The 18,570-nt window shown below is 40.9% G+C and overlaps 1 protein-coding gene across 1 annotated transcript; it reads left to right on the plus strand.

Moving 5' to 3' along the window:
• The first annotated feature begins 518 nt into the window (after positions 1-518).
• On the plus strand, positions 519-18,382 carry LOC118174926 (BPI fold-containing family C protein-like). The gene is made up of 16 exons (XM_035340710.1): positions 519-630; positions 2,642-2,762; positions 3,043-3,154; positions 4,049-4,177; positions 5,600-5,755; positions 6,543-6,606; positions 7,375-7,435; positions 8,329-8,420; positions 10,282-10,455; positions 11,121-11,174; positions 12,455-12,625; positions 13,180-13,247; positions 14,845-14,887; positions 15,632-15,695; positions 16,461-16,537; positions 18,009-18,382. The coding sequence occupies exons 2-16, from the start codon at positions 2,660-2,662 to the stop codon at positions 18,048-18,050; spliced, it is 1,410 nt and encodes a 469-aa protein (XP_035196601.1). The 5' UTR covers positions 519-630; positions 2,642-2,659; the 3' UTR covers positions 18,051-18,382.
• The last annotated feature ends 188 nt before the right edge of the window (positions 18,383-18,570 follow it).

Genomic DNA, 18,570 nt, shown 5'->3' on the forward strand with positions numbered 1-18,570 from the left:
AGGCAACCAAAAGAAATAGAAAATGTTGTCTGCAAGGACTTGACACTGTGTATATACACTACAGATATACACTAAATTTTACATACACAATAGTATAAAAACTATATCATTTATGGTTTTCTATATCCTGAGCAATTTCAGAACAGATAGACATAGACAGTTGTTTTCCATCTGTTCTTCCTAGCAATGGTACATTTATTTCTTTCATTCCTTTTTATGAGTATTAGTTCTGTGGAACTACTGGAATAGAGTCTTCACTCCACTGGGGTATCCTCTCAGGTCCATCTGAAAATCCAGTGCAGAAAACAGCATACCACAAAAAACCAACACACTACCCTGAGCTCGGCATCCTGGCATCTGAGACCCCCACCGTACAGTTTACACTGCCCTCTGCTTAGTCCCTAAATTAAATCAGTGTGATAGATTTTACCTGTGACACCCAAAATAGCTCAGGACATGATTACCCAAGAGACCCCTCCCTGTGTGATACTGCTGAAGATGGCAGCAATTGGCTGTCTTCAACCTCTCAGCTCTTTCCTTTAAAAGACAGGTTTGGGGTTGTCCTTGCAGTGTTCTCAGCCCTGTGGTCTGGTTACAGCAAAGCTCCTCTTTTCAGCTTTTGGCGGAGAGGTATGGTAATAAATATTTTGTGATTGCTTGTTGTTGTGGAGTACTTTTGTTGGGAAGAGATAGATATGAGTAAATCTGGCCAAATTCACTTGAAGCGTGTGTTTCTTTTGTCTCTGAATTTTTCAGTTATAATTGAAAATACTAGTTTTACTAAAAGGCAAGGATGTTCTGTGGCATTATTTAAAACTGTCTGTTACTGTAAAATGAAGCTAATTTTATATCCTAATTCTGCAGCTTGCTTAAATTGTGGTCATGGCTAAATTTTTTTAAAAGTTTTGAGGTATAATATCTCTAATAAATAAAGTAGTTAATACAGCAATACCCAAACAATTTTTCAGGCGTTAAGGGAGAGTGCTGTTGTCTGCTTATCAATGGCTTCAGCCCAGCTCTGCAACAGTGCTTGCCCATTCTCCCTGGGAGACTTTGCTGGCAGCAACAGTTTCTGACTCTCACACTCCATGCAGCTTGTGGCTCGTGCAGCATAACTCCCTCTGAACTTAAATCCTGTCACGAAAGCTCCTAGAATGGGAATTAGCTTTGCTAGTTCACCACCCTGTGGTAAATCACACAGAGACACCAGAAGTTACTGAGGAGAAATGATGGGCCATGATCATATCGTGTGTGTGTGTATAAAGCTAGCATAAGTTTAGGTTACCTACCTTGACCTCCTCAGAGGGACGTTGAATTCTGTAGTCACAGGAGGAAGCTAAATATCTCCAACAGGGTGACCTGCTTTAAGGGAGGCTGCATCCCTCCATGCTATAAAGATGATGGCTCTATAGAGGCCTAACTTTTAAGTGGCTCTAATTAAATAAGACCAGTCCCATGCAAGGGTGCTGGGGAAAGACAGTCTTCTGTGATTTATTTTGTCCTGGACAGCAGGTTAAGGTTACTGTCCCCAGCTGTGAGTATCCCCTTAAATTTTTGTGAGAGGAAATGATAAAAGAACAGAGTCCATTATTGATAAGCCTGAACAAATTAAGGGAAACAAATCACCAGCAATAATAAGTAAATTATTGTCAAAGGCACTTATTTTGCTGTCATTCATTTGGTTTTATATGATACTTTAACATGGATGTCCTTCATTATGAATGGAAAATGAGGATACAACATCTTTTAGAGAAGAGTCTTGAAATATTGAGTAAAAAAGAAAAAGTGGGGAAAAGCAGGGTAAAGTACCCAGACTGCATGTTTAAAGAGGTCCAAAACAAACAGTTTGAGAATCTAGGTCATGATATTCAGTGCTATTAGAAAAAATAATGGTGTCATTAACAAAATAACAGATAAATCTGATGCATTTATTGCATCATTTTCCTAGTTTCCCACAATACATTAAAAAAAAAAAAAAAATCCCACAGAAGCCTAGGATAAGAAATACAGCCCTAACACAGGCCAGAAGTTCTTTAACAGGAATGAAAAGAGCAAAAATAAATGTCCATTTGTCCATGAAGTTTGCAAGGAGATTTTTTGGGGTAAAACTTAATGCATTTATTAACATGAAAACATTACCTGCTGGCACAAGTTATTTTTTTAGTTGACTGCCAGAGGGGTCATATAGGGCTTCTCAAAGCTGTGACTAACATCTTAATAAATTGTTCCTAAAGTGGGGGATCTGTGTTTAAATAACCTGATGGGGTTTTCCAAAATGTTTTTTCCAAATGACCAGTGATACCTGTTGATTCACCAGCAAGCACTGAGAGCTCTGAACTTCTGGGAAAAATTGGGTTCATATTTTACTAATTGGAGGAAAAAAAATACAACCTAAAAATTCAATGTGACCTCCCTTTCAACAGAGTTTGTCCAGGTGGATGTATCCCTGCTTCAGTGTATAGCCTGACACTTCTGTGCCCTGAGGAGAATGCTTCCTCTTCTGTGGTTGATGGATTTTTCACTTTATCTATTCTGGAGGGAAAGCTGGTGTCAGAACAGCTTATTCTAGGGGGGAAGAGGGAGTACAGCCACACACAGCATAGCAGGAACTTATGCTACCATTATAAATATGTCTTAACAGGTCATTTGGAAAACAAAGATGAAGGCTTGCTGTTCTCTCCTCCTCTTAAGTTTGGTCTGGGTGCAACTCAACGCCAACCCTGGAGTCAAAGTGAGGCTCACCCAGAAGGGCCTGGAGTATGGTATGTGTGCTGTTTTCAGAAGCATGTGGTGAGATTGCATTCAATCCTGATATGACGAGCATCTTTAGTAGTAAAGGCAGTGGGAAGAAATGAGGTGGTCACAGGCTATAAAGAAAAGGAAGTCTAAAGGAAGTCTTAAGAGCACAATAATGCATTCCTGTGTCAAATTCCCATCAAATGGAAGCAGACTTTGTTTTAAAATCTCTTAAGCTGGTAGCACAAAAATATAAACCCACTGCCAGTATCAAAGGTAACTGAACTGATCACTTTCATCCTGTAGCCAAGGACGTTGGGCTGGAGATACTGAAGCAGAACATGGAGAAAGAACGTTTCCCTGATTTGACTGGCTATGAGAAATTTGGGCTTGGTAATGTCAAATACAACATCTCAAGGTAAGTAACAATCCTACAAAATGTTTTCTATTATAGAAGCTAGATGCTACTGCTATATTTAGCACTGTGCATGCATTATAATGGGAATGTTCATGTGTTTATGTTAACTATCACTTAAAGGAAGACGTGGCTCTCATTCAAACCCTGATGAAGTTAAAGTGAAAGCTCTTGATTAATTTCTGTTCAGATAATTTTATCTGGTCTATCTTAGTCAGCTAAGAACTTGTAATGATCAGCAGAGAAAGATTCATATACCCGGAGGGTGGTTACACCTATGTTTTAGACACCTATTTTAGGGTGAGATTAAATGTCCTCTGCAGGTGTCAGTGTTTCTACACTGACCACAGAGGAAGCCCAGAGAAACAGCTTACACCAGACATCCAGCTTCCAGGTGCCTGGAGTGGAGCAGAGTGGAAGCTGGATCAGAACTAGCTGCAGATCATGAATACATCTGTGAGAATGGATTTTAAATTGCTGCATGAATTTAGCAACAACTCTGAGCAAGGACTTTGATTTATGGCTATGCCTATTGTTGAATGAATATTATGACAATTGCATTTCAGTTGTTTTTACTTACCAGTTGAAGTACAGTAAACTGTGACCGGATGCTACAATAATGCTACAGAAAATAGATTTGATACTAATGAAGGAAATAGTCTCACTAGAAATTGAATTCTAAAAGAACATAATTCATGTAAGCAAGAGCTAGAAAAAAAAAACAGTTCTAATTTGTGATTCCTGAAGAGTCAAAGTTATCCTGACATCCTACCATTTCATTCCCTCTGGGAGTGGTTTGTGTTTGACTTAAATTTGAATCTTGTTTTATTTCAAGTCAGGGTGAACATATGCATTTTTTTTTTTCTTTTTCTCCCCCTTATCTCCCTCATGCTCTAGAATACGAGTTGCTGCTGTCGAATTCCCCAGTGCTTCCATCTCCCTCATACCCAGGACTGGGATAAAACTGGTGATTGGAAATGCTTCTCTGACAGTTGATATGAACTGGAACATAAGGACCTGGATGTTGTATGTACAGCCTCATGTTTCCTGGGATTTTTCTTGATGAAGAATATCAGAAAGCAAAGATTAGTCTGTCTTGTATTCTCCTCATGGCAAAGATGCTCTTTAACAGCCAAGAGCAGAAATTCAGTAATGAACTGGTCCTCAGCAAGAGGGCTGCTGCTGGGAGGCAGCCCCTGCCCATTGATACGCTGATAAAAAGCCCATGGCTGAGAAGCACCTCTGCAAATAGTAAAGGATAGAAGTTCTGGCTGAATGCTGTCACTGTCCTGCCTGCCAGCTAATGACACATTTAGAAAAACTGTAGTACAGTGGATTGTGGTCTAGTATAATAAAACCTTGCCTATTTCAAGTGCAGCTGCACTGCTAGAAATCCTGTGCTATGCCTCCAGGCAGTGCAGCTCAGAAGCTGATGGAGAAGGGACAAGCAAATGGCAATATCCTTATGGCAGTCTCCACGCCTTCCCAGTTGTAGGTGGCTTCAGAGGAGAGGAATCCTTCCTCATCTTTCTTCATAGCTCCCATTAATTATATTGCTAAGCTGTCTGAATTGCTGCAGTCCGGAGCTGCTGCTGTCAGGGACAGGGCAGGCTGGCTGTTGAGTGAGGGCAGGAGACCTGGGAGCTGAGGCTGAGGGCACAGGAGGAGGGGCAGCGCCCTCACTAGCAAATGCCCAAAACACTTGATCAGAGCTTGTGAGTGGCAGTGATCAGCATCAGCCACCAGTTCAGATTGCCAGGCCAGTCCACAGTGATGAGGCAGGGCTGAAGGCAAGCCAGCAAAGCATCAGGATTAATAAGGAATAAGACTGTACGTAGGTGTACCTGCAACATAGCTCAAGCAAAGGTGTGAGCTTCAGTGCAACCCATAAACCAAGGGTAGAGACCCTCAAGGAGGCTTCTCACAGGTGTGAACCAAGCTATGAACAGTTTGATCCAAAATAACACATCTTTGCTATGTTGGTGTTGGTCCTGAGCATGGGCTGCCAAACCCTTGGGGGAGGGTAATGGTGAGGAGGCCACAGGGCCCACTGGGGCACTCCAGGCCCTGAAATGGGTTTGCATGGAACATCCCCATATAGCACCAGGTGAGACTGCAGTACAGCTCTCTTACTCTGTCCTTTAATAGATGTAACACCTCTGCTGTGGGAATGTCTCCTTACTAGAACAAAGTATATTAAAATAGTGAAATATATACTTTCCCAAATTTGGAATTTTCCAAAACCCCTAGCATGAAAATCTGTGTTGAACACTTGATTCTTTGCAGATCCTTGGAGTCTTTTTATTCTAATCCTCACAGAAAAAAATAATATTCAGATAAACAACTTCATCTTCAGTGAACAGCAAAGAGTCCATTTGAGAGTTAATGAGTCTAAAATGTTCACTAAAATAGGATTTTCAGTTGTTGATGTACTTTTACTTTATGCAGCAGAGACAGTGGAAGAAGCACAGTGCACGTTTCAAAGGTGTTTGTTACTGCAATCTTTTCAACACCCCTGGATAATTCAGGCCATACTTCAATATCACTTACCAGCTGCCGGACAACTTCTGGTGATATAGACATCAAGTTGAATGGAAAAAGTGGGTAAGTGCAAAATATCTGTATACATGCTGGGATAAAATAACTGTCAATGAATGGCACAAAGACAACTTCACAAAATAATACACCCAGAACTGCTTTTGGGTGTCTATAGCCACCACAGATGAGAATCAGGGCACTAATCCTGTGTTCAAATGGCAAAGTTTGACCTTTGTTCTTTCATTTGTGCCCACTGTCACTTGTGTAGAGAACAAATACAGCAGTTTTGCTCAGATCAAACAATCCCTTGCGCTTCTTTGACACCGTTCTTTCCAAATACTGCTCTAATATCCAGCTCTAGGTGGAAGTTACACGCTTGTACTGTGCTTTCTGTACTTCTAGTCAGAATGCTAGAAAAACTGAACAGAACCAGACTGCTGTCTATTGTGCCTCTGGTTATAAACCTGTGCAACATGATCTCATTGTTTTCTTGTACTTCTTTCACTTTCTGAATACAGCTCTTATCATGTAATTTTGTTCTTCTGGTTTTGTTGTTCTTTAACTTGCATTGGAATTCCCTAGAACAGAATGTTTATTCTGCTTTCGTACATATGTGATGGTGCTAATGTAAAGAATCTTTTCATAAAGGTGAAACTTCATCTACCTAGTCTAATCACTGAGGTGCCTAGTGGTGAAATGATTTTTTAAGTGGTGGGTCACTTCAGAAAGCTCCTACATGTGCTAGAATATCACACTTGGAGGCCATTAAAAACTGTGTTCTGCAGAGATCTGATTTCCTGTTAATGACTGGAGTACTTGACCCATGAATTGCTTTTTTTTTCTTTTCCTGTAGCTTCCTGCATAACTTCTTTATCAAGTATCTGAAGAAACCCATTCACAGGAGTTTGTCCACTAACGTAAGCCTTTCAGATTGTGTAGGGGAGGGGTGTAAGGAATATCACTTTCACAAGACAGCACTGGGAACTTGACAAAAGAAGAACTATAAAAATAATAGTCTGATTCTGGTCTGGTTAGCATAGTCATCATTTTGCCAGCCAGAAACACTTCGAGATAGTGTTGAGTTCATGGCTGAGATACTGACTGATCTAGGGGTAAGCTCAACCAGGAGTACAATGTGCAGTTATTTTCATGTTCCAATGCAAATAAGTCTGTGCATGTGTACATCGCATTCTGGTTATTGGGGAATTTTCATACTCAGGAAGTAAAATATATTGGGTGACACAGATCCTGTAGTACATCACCTGATAGTATGACTTACCTAAATCTCATAGTATCAAACAACTGAGTAGTTCTGATGGCAACCTGCCCGTCTTTGAGGAGGCAGAGCTTGAGGCAGGTGTCATTCGGCCCCAGGACAAGGATCTCTGCTGTGAGACCCATGTGAGATCTGTCTCCTTCTCACGCCACTTAACGCTGTTGTTTTGTCACCCCCATCAGGCTGCTTTTAGCAACTTCCCACTTACCTGCCTTAAGGCAAGTCTTACACAGGATGTTCTTACATGGCATAGATACCATGGGGAACCAGTTAGCTGAAAAAAAGCAAGCTTAGATGTTTTGACAAATGCTGCAATGTATGTCACATATGTAGACAAGCTTGCTAGCACACAGCTAAGAGGTGCATACAGTTCCACGCTAATCCATAACCTGTGTGTGCTTTTATACAGTCTTGTCCCAACATCAGATCTGGAATCCAGTTGATAAATGAAGACCTTCAGTCACTGAATGGTGAGTCACCAGTGATATGTTTTCCTTCTGCCTTTTATTTCCTATTCAGTGAAACTCTGTAGTTTCCTTTACAGCAGCTGGCTAACAAAGCCTCCAGGAACAGTATCAGACCCCACATTTTGTCAGCTCCTTTTCTTAGAGTACCACAGGTAGATAAAAGGAGTGATACTTGGACAAGAAAATGACATTTCTGGAAGCCAAGGACTTAAGAGCTATTCTTAACTTGCAAATGTGGCAGGCTGTACATTTGATGTCAGAAATGCCACTCACAGGCCACACAGCACTGATAAGGCAGTTTTCCCTTCCCTTCCATTCATGCTGTGACTCCTCCTGTGCATGTAGCACTTGACAGTCTGAAGCCTGCTCTCTTAGCCTGCCTGGAAATTTAGGTCTTGCTTGCCAAAAGCAGAATAAAGTTCCTTTTCTATATATATATATATAATCATTAGATTTGCAAGAGGCACTCAAACTGTTGGGCAAATACAATCTGCAAAGCACAAGTACTTAAACAGATGACACACCCACCTTTTCTCAAAAGTATTTACAAATTAGAGGCACTTTGGATGCCCTGGATGCCCTCAAACTGCTTAACAAGAAAACCCAGCCCTGAAGTACTACTATGCCCATTTCCTTTTCCATTTGGTTAGACTAAATTTACTTTTCCCCAATGGGAAAACATTAGACAAATTTAAGAAGATGCTTGGAAGAAAGTGATAGTCGAAACATCAAGTCTGAGGTTGGAGTATGTGTTAGGATGTCCCTGGTTGTGTTCTTCCCTACCCACTGAAACAACATGTATCATTCTTCTTCAGGAACTGACTTAGTTTTAATATACACTTTTCTTCTGTGCTTTCATAACATTGGGTATTTTTCTTTATCTACCATCTCTACAGTCCTAATGCCAATTGATGATTTGGCTGAAATAGACTACTCCTTAAATAGCTTCCCGGCAGTATTCCGACCATACATTGACCTGGACTTAAAGGTAATTGCCTGTAGTGTTTTTGCCAATATTGGTGGATTTTTTTTGTTGTTATTGTATGATCCTCTTTCTAAGATGAAGTTGCCTGCTGTTCTGAACACTAAAGCACTAAGCACTACCGCATTTGCTATCGTAATAATTTTAACAAACCTGTTGTAAAATGAATTATTTAAAAAACATCAATTTTCTAGTTGCTATTGGTTATAGCAAACAGTGGTAAAACTTGGCTAAGCAAGTTAGAAGAAAAAAAAAAAAAAAAAAAAGGAAAGGAGAGGTATTCAAAGAGGAATTCAACTTCATCCTTTTCTTACTGTTGATTAACATCTGGCACTTATTTACTCTGTCAGTCAGGAATATTTCTACACTTGGCACTAACTAGATGAGTATGCTGTCAGGTGAAAGGAAGAGAAGGAGCAAGACTATAGAAGTAAGAATTAAGCCTCTCCCACAATGAATGGAAAGAGAAGACCCTTGTAAAAGTGTGCAAGGGTATGCAGGCATGCTCCTGAGTTTGAAGGCCTGAAAGTTTCTTTCAACTAAAGGAAAAAAATCTCTTTATGTATTGAGACAAAACTTAGAGTAGTTCCTGACTCTAGAATGTCTTCACTGCCATTCTGGGTAAGGTGACTTGGCTGAGGGTAGTTATCATGATCATAGTATCTGAGATCCATAATTAAGTTCAAGATGCCTTATGCTAGGTACTCTGAACACAGAGAACAAAAAGACAGTCTTGTCTATTGTTTATACTTAATTTACAGGAACTTAGTGACAACAGGAAAATAAAAGACAGGAACACAAGGGAACAATAAGCCAGTATGAGTGTGATAGAGACTGTTCTTGGCAGCAGCCACAGAATGTTTGCCAAGTTCTTCTCAGTATTCTGGTGACTAGATTTCATGTAGAGATTTGAGGCAGACAAAGAGGTAAAGTCATGGGTGTCTACAAGAGCTCTTATCCCACAGAAGAGGCAACATGGGGAAAACATATAAAGCCAGCAGCTGGTAAACCGAGCAAGTGAGGGTTGACTGGGGATGTCATGGGCAAAGAGACTCAGCACTTTGAAAGCATGTTGACAGTCCTTAGAAAGTAACAGGAAACATAGAGATAGATGGGCAAGATTTGAGGAAAATAGAGACGCACAGAATACGCTTGAGATGAAACAGAAAGGAGGAAATAATAAAAAGGGATATATAAAAAAAATCTCAACCTCAGTACTTTCCTCACTTCAAATTAGTTTTATGTTTTTGTTTCATCTTAACGTATTTGGAATTATTAGATCTGTGAGCTTTGGCTAGCATCATGGGTGCTGCAAAAGACAATATATTTTTTTTTTTTTAGGATTGTTTGACATAACTCTTTCTCTTGCACATTCTGTCTGAGCAACTTAATTCCTTCTCAGTAGAATGAGGTGCTGATTTTGACCTCGAAAGGCCTCTGTAATTCTAGAGATCCATATTGTAATTAAGGCCATTGGCTAGCTCTGGACAACAGTTCTCAGGTCTAAATTCGTGGAGGTATGGGGAAAGGAGAAAGTGAGACTTTTCAATAAGAAGGAGACTTACTCGTTGAATAGGTAAGGCCTTAATTTTATTTTGTGAGTTGGTAGACTGTCCTCCATGGATGATCAGCATCTCAAAAGATGGGTCTCAGACGTCATCAATGAAGGTGTCCAATCTCTGTAATTTGCCTTCACAGCCTGCTTGAAAGCATTAGGGCTCCAGGGTGCACTACAGGTCCTGTGCACTTCTTAATACACAAAAAGAACAGTTCATGCAAGGGAAAGGAAAGTACCAATTAATTGTATGCAGTCACTTGGAAGCCATGTTTTGATTCCGACTTTGTCATATCTGAATATGTCTTTCAGGGCATAGTCTACGCAGCTGGAAACCACACAGACCCTCCCTATGCGACAGCTCCCTTCACCATCACAGAACAAAGAGACTCCATGCTCTACTTAGCGTTCTCTGAGTATTTCTTCCAGACGTCGTCATTTGCTTACTACGCAGCAGGGGCCTTCAACATAACTATTACAGAAGAGGTGAGTAGGAGATGGGAAAAGGACTAAGAGTACCTCAGGTTGCTGAACATAAAGCTTGGACCTGTCATTTGTCAGCATGAGGCAGATTGATGGCTAATATGGCTGCTGCTGCTGCCTGCCTCCGGCGGCTGCCTCTGGCTGCTGCCTGCCTCCGGCGGCTGCCTCTGGCTGCTGCCTGCCTCTAGCTGCCTCTGGCTGCTGCTGCTGCTGCTGCCGCCTGCCTCTGGCTGCTGCTGCTGCTGCCGCCTGCCTCTGGCTGCCTCTGGGCTGCTGCTGCCGCCTGCCTCTGGCTGCTGCTGCTGCTGCTGCTGCCGCCTGCCTCTGGCGGCCGCTGCGCCTATGGAATCCAATTATGACAAAGCGCAATAGCTGTTGCTTGGAGGCAGCTAGACTTGGTTAACTGTTTTCCAGGAGGTTTATCAAGTAAAAAAAACCTATAGACTGCAACCCAAAATATGGAAATATTAAGCATTTGCTTTCCCAGGAAATACCTTGGTATATGTTATTTAACATCAGCTCTTGGTACACTGAATCCCTTAAAAATATTTTTGAGGACAGAAGATACAATTCAAAGATTAATTGAAATGACAGTAATAATGCAGAAAAAACTGAAAATGAAGGTCAAACCTGGTAAACTTATTTATTTTCTCCTTTTTTTTTTTCAGACTTGCAGTTATTTTAATATAAGCACGGAGATATTTGGCAGTATCATCCCTGAGGTGAGAATCCAGTGCTTTCATAAATACATAGGAAACTGCCCATTGTGGTTATTGGTCACTGGTGTATCCCAAAGACCTTATAGCACCAGTCAGGATGTTCCACTGGGGAAGTGGACATATGTATGTATAGTAACAGCAGAGCAGATTGGCCTTGTCACCTCTCACCTCCACAATAAATTGAATGACTTGTGCTGTTACCAAACTTAGCCCATAATCTTGTGCATCGATCTTTACTCTGGATGCTATGCCAAAGCTACCGCTGTTCCCACCTCAGACCAGCCCTGGGCAGTAAAAAGCTTCCAGTCATGAGTCTCTCTTTTAAGAGACGGGGCCTCAGCTCAGAAATAGCTCCTTTCTCCTGCCAGAACTTGTGTAATTGCCTTGGCTTCACTGTTAGTCTGTGACTGACTAGCAGAAAGCAATCCAGTAAAGACCCACTGTAGTGGCCACGTGCAGGAAAACAATGATGGGCAGGAAACATGACATCTATGGGAAAGACAAGGCAGGTGTACAGGGTTTCAATTTATTTCACATGGAGAAGATGAACATAACAGGAAATATGGTATAAGCATGCATGGCTTCTACCAGCATTCCTAGACAAAATGAGAAACCAAAAATGAGCATAAGAGACCCCAGCTCTTGAATGCCAAAGGTGGATCAAATCAGACTCACAGTTCCAAGAACTTCACATCCTTGTTTGTTTCCTGGATCATTTCAGGTTCCTTCCTCAGAAATCTAAAATTGCATGGCACTTGTCATATGGTCTTCATTAAATGCCATGAGCATTGATGCTGCTATTCCACCTCCTTATTCTAACTAATGAACTCAGTGAATCTACTCATTCCTTAGGCAAGGGACAGAGTGAGGCTCCTCAGGGAACAGTCCAGAGCAGGAACCTGTCTCATGAGGTGGATTAATCTCAAAGTGAATGAAAGACTCATGAGCTCCTTTACTGTCACTTAAATGGCACATTTATGCTCCATTCCTTTCCTGCGTTCACAAACTAATTTCTCTCAAAGTAACATAGAGGGAAAAAAAAAAAAAAAGTATTCTTAGAGTGGAAGGAACTTTCTATTGCATCCCTTTTAGCCAAGATTATTGCTTTATCACCACAGAAGTCTATTTCCTGCTTGCATGAAAGAATTTTGTTAGCAGTTGTTCTTAGCTCATCTCAAAGAACTATTTCAAAGTGATTACTTCAAGAATGAGAAATTGTAATATTCTGTTCTACAAGCATTTCTTTTTTTTTTTTTTTTTGGTTTTGCCTTGGAACCTTACAGGTAGCCAAATATTCAGTAACACCATATCCAGTGATGTTGAAGCTAATGGCTACTGAAACACCTCTCATCAGCTTGCAGCAAGATTCCTTTACTCTAGAGATTCAGGGATCCATGGAGGTGTTTGCTGTTCTGCCAGACTCAACCACCCAGTCATTGTTCACAATGAACATAGTAAGTACAAGAAACAAAATGACATTTAACTCAGGGCTACATAGGCTTTTTCCTTCCTTCTGTTAAAACTCTGTATAAGAAACCAAGTACCAGACTTTTAATACTTAACCATGCAAATGCCCTTTAGTCACAGGTGTGACTAAACATACTCGTTTAGTCACAGGTATGGCCACACTAACCTACAGGACATTTTTACGGGGAAGATCTTGTTCCTACAGACAAATAAAAATATAAATAAATAGTGATTCTGATTAACCAAAGATTTCTTCTTTAGAGTGATTGTTCTGCAAGCATGAACAGTCATGTCTCATGGTACTTTGTCCAGTTATCTGAAAATGATTTTGATTAGTGAAATCTCATTACCCACTTGCCATTCAGACAAGCAGAAATTTACTGCATGCAACCTTGCATGGGCCATTGACTAGAGAGGAACTCCACCTATGTGAAACACTTCTGTGTACAACCAGGAAAATGAGGTTTCTGCATTTGTGATGAATTTCCAGCAAGGGTTCAATTTTCTATGTCTGGCAACCCATGGTTTCTTTCTTCTGCAGGCAGCCAACACCAGCATTGCTCTGAATATATTCAACCAGAAATTGATGGGCTCACTCTGTCTGAACAGGTAATTCAAGAGGGGCAGGATGGCCTGAGCCTGTTTGGAAAATAGTGCTAGCAATTAGCAGTTTAGACACATGACCAAATAACCATAATTTAATGAATGTAGTTCCTTAGTGAGTTCGTCTGTAGGAACTCCATCAGGAGAAAGGTTTGCACTTCTGTATTTTTCTTCATGCTTGGTGATACGTTAAGGATCTGTTGCTTCTCTTGAATCCTTGGTAAACGTCTCCACTTACCTGAGCTGGACAGACTTTCTCAGCCTTAGGCAACATGGTTACTATGACTAGAGCAAATAATGAATGTAACAAGCTAGTCATTCTAGAGAGCTGGTTTAGTATCTCAGTTTACTCTAAAATCATTTGCACAGAGTTTTGTCTTTAAGATCTAGCTGGGATTCTCCAATTCTCTGTGTGGCTGTACTTTTACAGCTTAGAGCACTCAGGAAGCTTCTCTGTGACAATTGCCATGGTCCCCAGGGGACTGCCCACCAGCTGTGGATTGATGCAAGACCTATAGTAGTTTCATTGAACTTCTCTGCTCCTGACATCTTCTGTCGCCTCTGAGCTAGATAAATGAAGCGTGCAAGGTAGTTATGATGACCATGAAACATTTGAGAGCTTCCCTCATCCCTTTCCAGCTAGTAAGATACAATTGCTTTCTAGCCCACCCATGCAGAGGGGCCCAGAACAAAGAAAATAAGCTGGACCCCTGCGGTTTCCCCTACATTAATATTCTTATAGCAGAGATGCTCCAACTCAGGCACTGCAATTCCGAAGCTTCAGAAAGCCAGAGATGGCTTGGGCATTTAGAAACCTAGCATGTCATTTTGCAGAGAGAAGTTCTGTATACCACAACCTCATAACTGGGAACTGGGACCTTTATTTCACACACACAAAAAAATCCTTTGGGGAAGATAGTTATAGGGTTATAAATATGCACATTTTCTCAGGACACAGATGTTAGGAATGTAAGGATAATAGTGTCATTAGTATATTTTGTGTTTTCAGTAATATTCGGAGGAAAAAAATCTGAAATGTGCTGGAAACTGGCCATGAAAGCTGGAGTGCTGGTACTGTGGAAACCTAGAAATCTTATTTTGAATAATTATTTGGATACATGACTATGTACTGAATAAATATTTGAATTTGGAAGAATAGGCATTTGCAACGCAGCCAGCAGCAGCAGCACCATGCTGTGAACAGAGTTATTCTTCCAGTCCCTAGAAAGGTTCATATCATAGTATTACACTGATGTACCTAAATCCTTGCAAAAGATCTGAGAGCCTGCAAGTCCTTAATGCTGGCCTTGGTAAAGTCAATAACCAGCAGGATTTCCAAAACACAGCACAGAGGGAGAATGTACACACATCCCTGGCTACAGCCCTTCTAGGGTACTCTTTCTGCATGCATGCTCAGCAATGCCCTAAGAAAACCACATCTTTCTCTTTCCTGATGAGGCAGCATGTGCTGTGTAAAATATATTGCTTCAAAAGTCTCTTTACAGATGCTTCATAAGGCCTAGAGCTCTAAAGCAGTGACTTCATCTAGAATAATGTGTTTGTCCTTTCTAGTGACTCATCTTGTTTCCCTTCTTCCCCTCAGGCTCCAGTTCTCCCTAGCCCATTCCAATGTTGGTTTTTTTGAGGTAAGCAGACAGTTTAAGCATACAGGAAATGCAAACCAGGAACATAAATGATATCAAGGCTAAAGAATAAGCGCCTCAATTCCATCTATATGTCTAAACTATTTGGCTTCATTCACTGACAGCTTTTTTCCCACCTTCTAGCTGCCACCTCTGAAAGATCGCTAATCGTAGCCCTGTAACACACAGTGGTAATCTGCACTGCAGCGGTAGATGGAGCAGTGTGCTGCTGTCTAAGCAATCGCATGCATGGGAGAGACAGAGACACTCCATGTGTTGCAGTGTGCACTCATCACAGATGCTCAGAATTACAATAGGGAATGGGAGCCAAAATGCTATTTTCAAATGCCTGGAACTCTGCTGTTGTAGCCTTCCAGGGAAAAAACCTGCCTTCAGAGAGTCATTTAATTCTGAATACAATCACTCAGCTCTGAGTAGGTGAGGAGAAAAGACTAAAACTACTTTGGTCCTGCTTTGCTAATGGTGATAATTGTTTCACAAGTAAAGGAAGTAGACTGCTTTAAATGAAAATGTTGTCCAAGCATGATGAGAGCCACTTGCATTTTGCATCTTGCTTCCTTTGCATTGTTTCAAAGGTTTAAGATCCTTTAGCTAAATGAGATCCTTTGGGGCTAAATGAGAGCCAAAAGCTGAATGTCAGCCTATAGTCCTCATTCAGGATGAGGGCATGACGATTCTACTCCTATCAGAAAGTGATGCTTAACTCAGCTTTCTTGTTTGTGACAGATCTCACTTCTGGAGAACATCCTGTCCTACATCTTACAGACTGAAGTAATTCCATCAGCTAATGGTAAGACTAAGCATCAGCTAAAACCTTCCAGCAGAGTGGGTGATTCTAGGAACTACTGACTTCCTGCTGAAGTTGCCAGTTCCTATTAGTTTCATTGGAACATGATCATCAGACAGTAAGCAGTGGAATGGGGAGATCGATTTGTAGGGCTGTCTGTAAGGATGGTCTCTCACTGGCATTGTTCTGCAGTGTCAGCAGAGAAGTCCAGGGCAGTAAGGTCTTGGAAACTCATCCACCTTTACCTCATGAAAGGTGTCCTTGATGCATCAGTACAGAAGCATGTCTCTAGTCTGTATACCCACTTGCTGCCAGAGTGTGTGAAATGTATTCCTCTCTGTTAGCTTAGCCTCTCATAAAATCTTAATTAAGGCCCCAAAGGGAGACATAGGTTTGTCCAAGCACTCTGTGCTGGGATGAACTTCGCCTTCCTTAATAAATGGAGACAAATGGGAACAGGTTCTAATGATTCTATAGCTGTATTGACAATCCCTCAGGCCATTAAGGACAAATCAGTTAGTATGTGATAACGCATTGAACAGAAAGTGCCTTAATTTGGCTGCAACACTGCCAAGAGAAGAGCACCTATAATTCTTTCCCCCTTTGGTAAATGAGCATTGTATCTACCTCCCAGGGTTGTCTGTGAAGACTAAGAGGTTAATTGTGTTAAATGACCTTAATCTCTGAATAAACAGAAGGTTGTTGAAGGGCAGGTATTTATTATCTTCCTAATGCATCCCTAAATCATTGTGTTTGTCTTTTCTTAAGCTAAACTGTCCAAAGGATTCCCTCTTCCCAGTTTGGCCAGTGTTACTTTGACGAGACCTCATATTACAATTGTACAGGTGAGATTTTGATGCACTTATGAAAAGGTTATTAATTTTTGATGGGGGTGAGGGAGCTAGGCACTTATTCACCTTCTGCTTGTACAAGAAATCTGCTGGATCTTTTTTTTCTTTTACTGCTAGTAAAACCAGGATTTTTCTTTTCCTGTTTAAAATGAGATCTGTTATAAGGGTAAAAACTTATTAGAAATAAATTTGTCCCTGTTTGAGAGGAAAATCTTGAACTGGATTACATATGTAACCACTGAGTGATCAAACACACAGCTTCCTCAGCCTTGGAAGCTGCAATTCAGTGTGAAAATAGGTTTACTTTTTAACACTCCATTCAAGTTTGATAACATTTCCTTCAAGTTTGACAAACCAATTAGAGCTATCACTTTCCATGCAGTACTGCTGAATTTAATAGGACTGCTGAATTTAATAGGAATAGTTGAAATATGGGAGGGAGCTGAATTTAATTTTGTGCACAGTATGCACAGTATGACTGGATTTTGTTAATAACTGCTGATATTGGCCAAGACTATTAACCAAAAGTAGTTAGCAAGCTGTCGTTGCCTCCTGGTTATTCTCCTCCAAATTGTTGGTTATTTTTCTCCAAATCACACAATATCTATTAAGCACAAACCACAACTCAGGAAAAGAAATGCAAAGGTTGTTTTTCACTCTTTCTTTGCAACACCCATACCTTGCAGCAGCTGGGTATGCAATCCCTACAAATAATTATTGCTTGAAGACTACTTTCAGCAACACTAATTGCCAACAACCTTATAGGCTAATTATGAAGGATTTTAGTGGTTTGGTGGGACCCACTCCCCACCTCACTTTCTCTAGTCGCTCTTCTTGTCAGTAATGAGAATTGAGAGGACATGGGAGAACTGCTAAACCTGTTCAGTCTGAGTGGGATTCCCAAGTAAAAACTAATTCTATAGTCTCCACTTCCTGGTCCAGTCTGTTGGCTATAGTTCAGAGGAAGGAAGACAATTCTTCATGCTTTTCATAGATAAGTATATTAGACTGTGGTGGACTGCTCTCTGAAGGTTTGTTGGTTTGTATGCACTGACAATGGGGAAAGCCCAAAGGGCAAATTTAGATTACATGACTAATCCTAAAATGGCTCAAATTAGTTTAAAAAGAAAAATAAAATAAAATAAAATAAAAAATCCCACTTTGTTATGATTGTCTGTTATGATTGTCTAGCTACCTCAAGGCTCAAATGAACTTTCCTGGATAGGCCGGATGATCTTTAGATGTTTCTTCCATTGCTAGCATGGTGCAAAGGAATAGCGCACACTAGGCAAAGATGGGGGCTTTTTTGAAAAGTTTGAAGGACAATTTAGTAGAACCTGGAAGTAACAAGTCTCAACTGTTTTCAGTATTTTATTTTTTTTTTTAACACCAGGATAGAGTTTAATTTAATGAACTAAAATATTCTGTAATTCATAGCATTCAGTGACTGTTCTACTCCCCACAGGGCTATGTGTTGATTTCTTCGGATGTTCACTACAACCACTAAAGGAGAAGAGTGACCACTTGTTAGGCATGAATTGATTTAATGTGACTCTGAAGGCCGGGCACCTGTGGCGACTGTGCGATTCTCCTGAAGCATCTCACCTGAGTCCTGCCGAGAGCGGTGGCCTGGTTTGGTGGGGTGGGAGGGAGTGCTCAGAAATCTGAAGAAATGGTTGGGCTTCACAAGGGTGACAACAAGCAGACTCAGAGGGAAGCAAGACGCATGCTTGGCATTATTTATTCTGGAGTTTATCTGATGTAAAATTGTTTTTAAAAAGATTAATGCCTCTCTTGAAATAAAGTCTTGAAATAAAGGTGCTGCAGTCTCTCAAGTGAAGAAAAAGTACGTTGTCAAAATGCAGCTAAGGCAAAATCCCCCCATGACATAGCTTAGCCGCCTCGGCTACAACCCCTGAACATGGTACGTTTTTCTTAAAAGCTTAATCCTCCATCTTCTAGACGCAGCTCCTTCCTTCTTCCTGCATTTTGGCGTGCTGTCTGCCCCCTTCTCCTTCAGCACTGCC

Source organism: Oxyura jamaicensis, chromosome 1, assembly GCF_011077185.1.
Source record: "Oxyura jamaicensis isolate SHBP4307 breed ruddy duck chromosome 1, BPBGC_Ojam_1.0, whole genome shotgun sequence".
Taxonomy (NCBI): Eukaryota; Metazoa; Chordata; class Aves; order Anseriformes; family Anatidae; genus Oxyura; species Oxyura jamaicensis.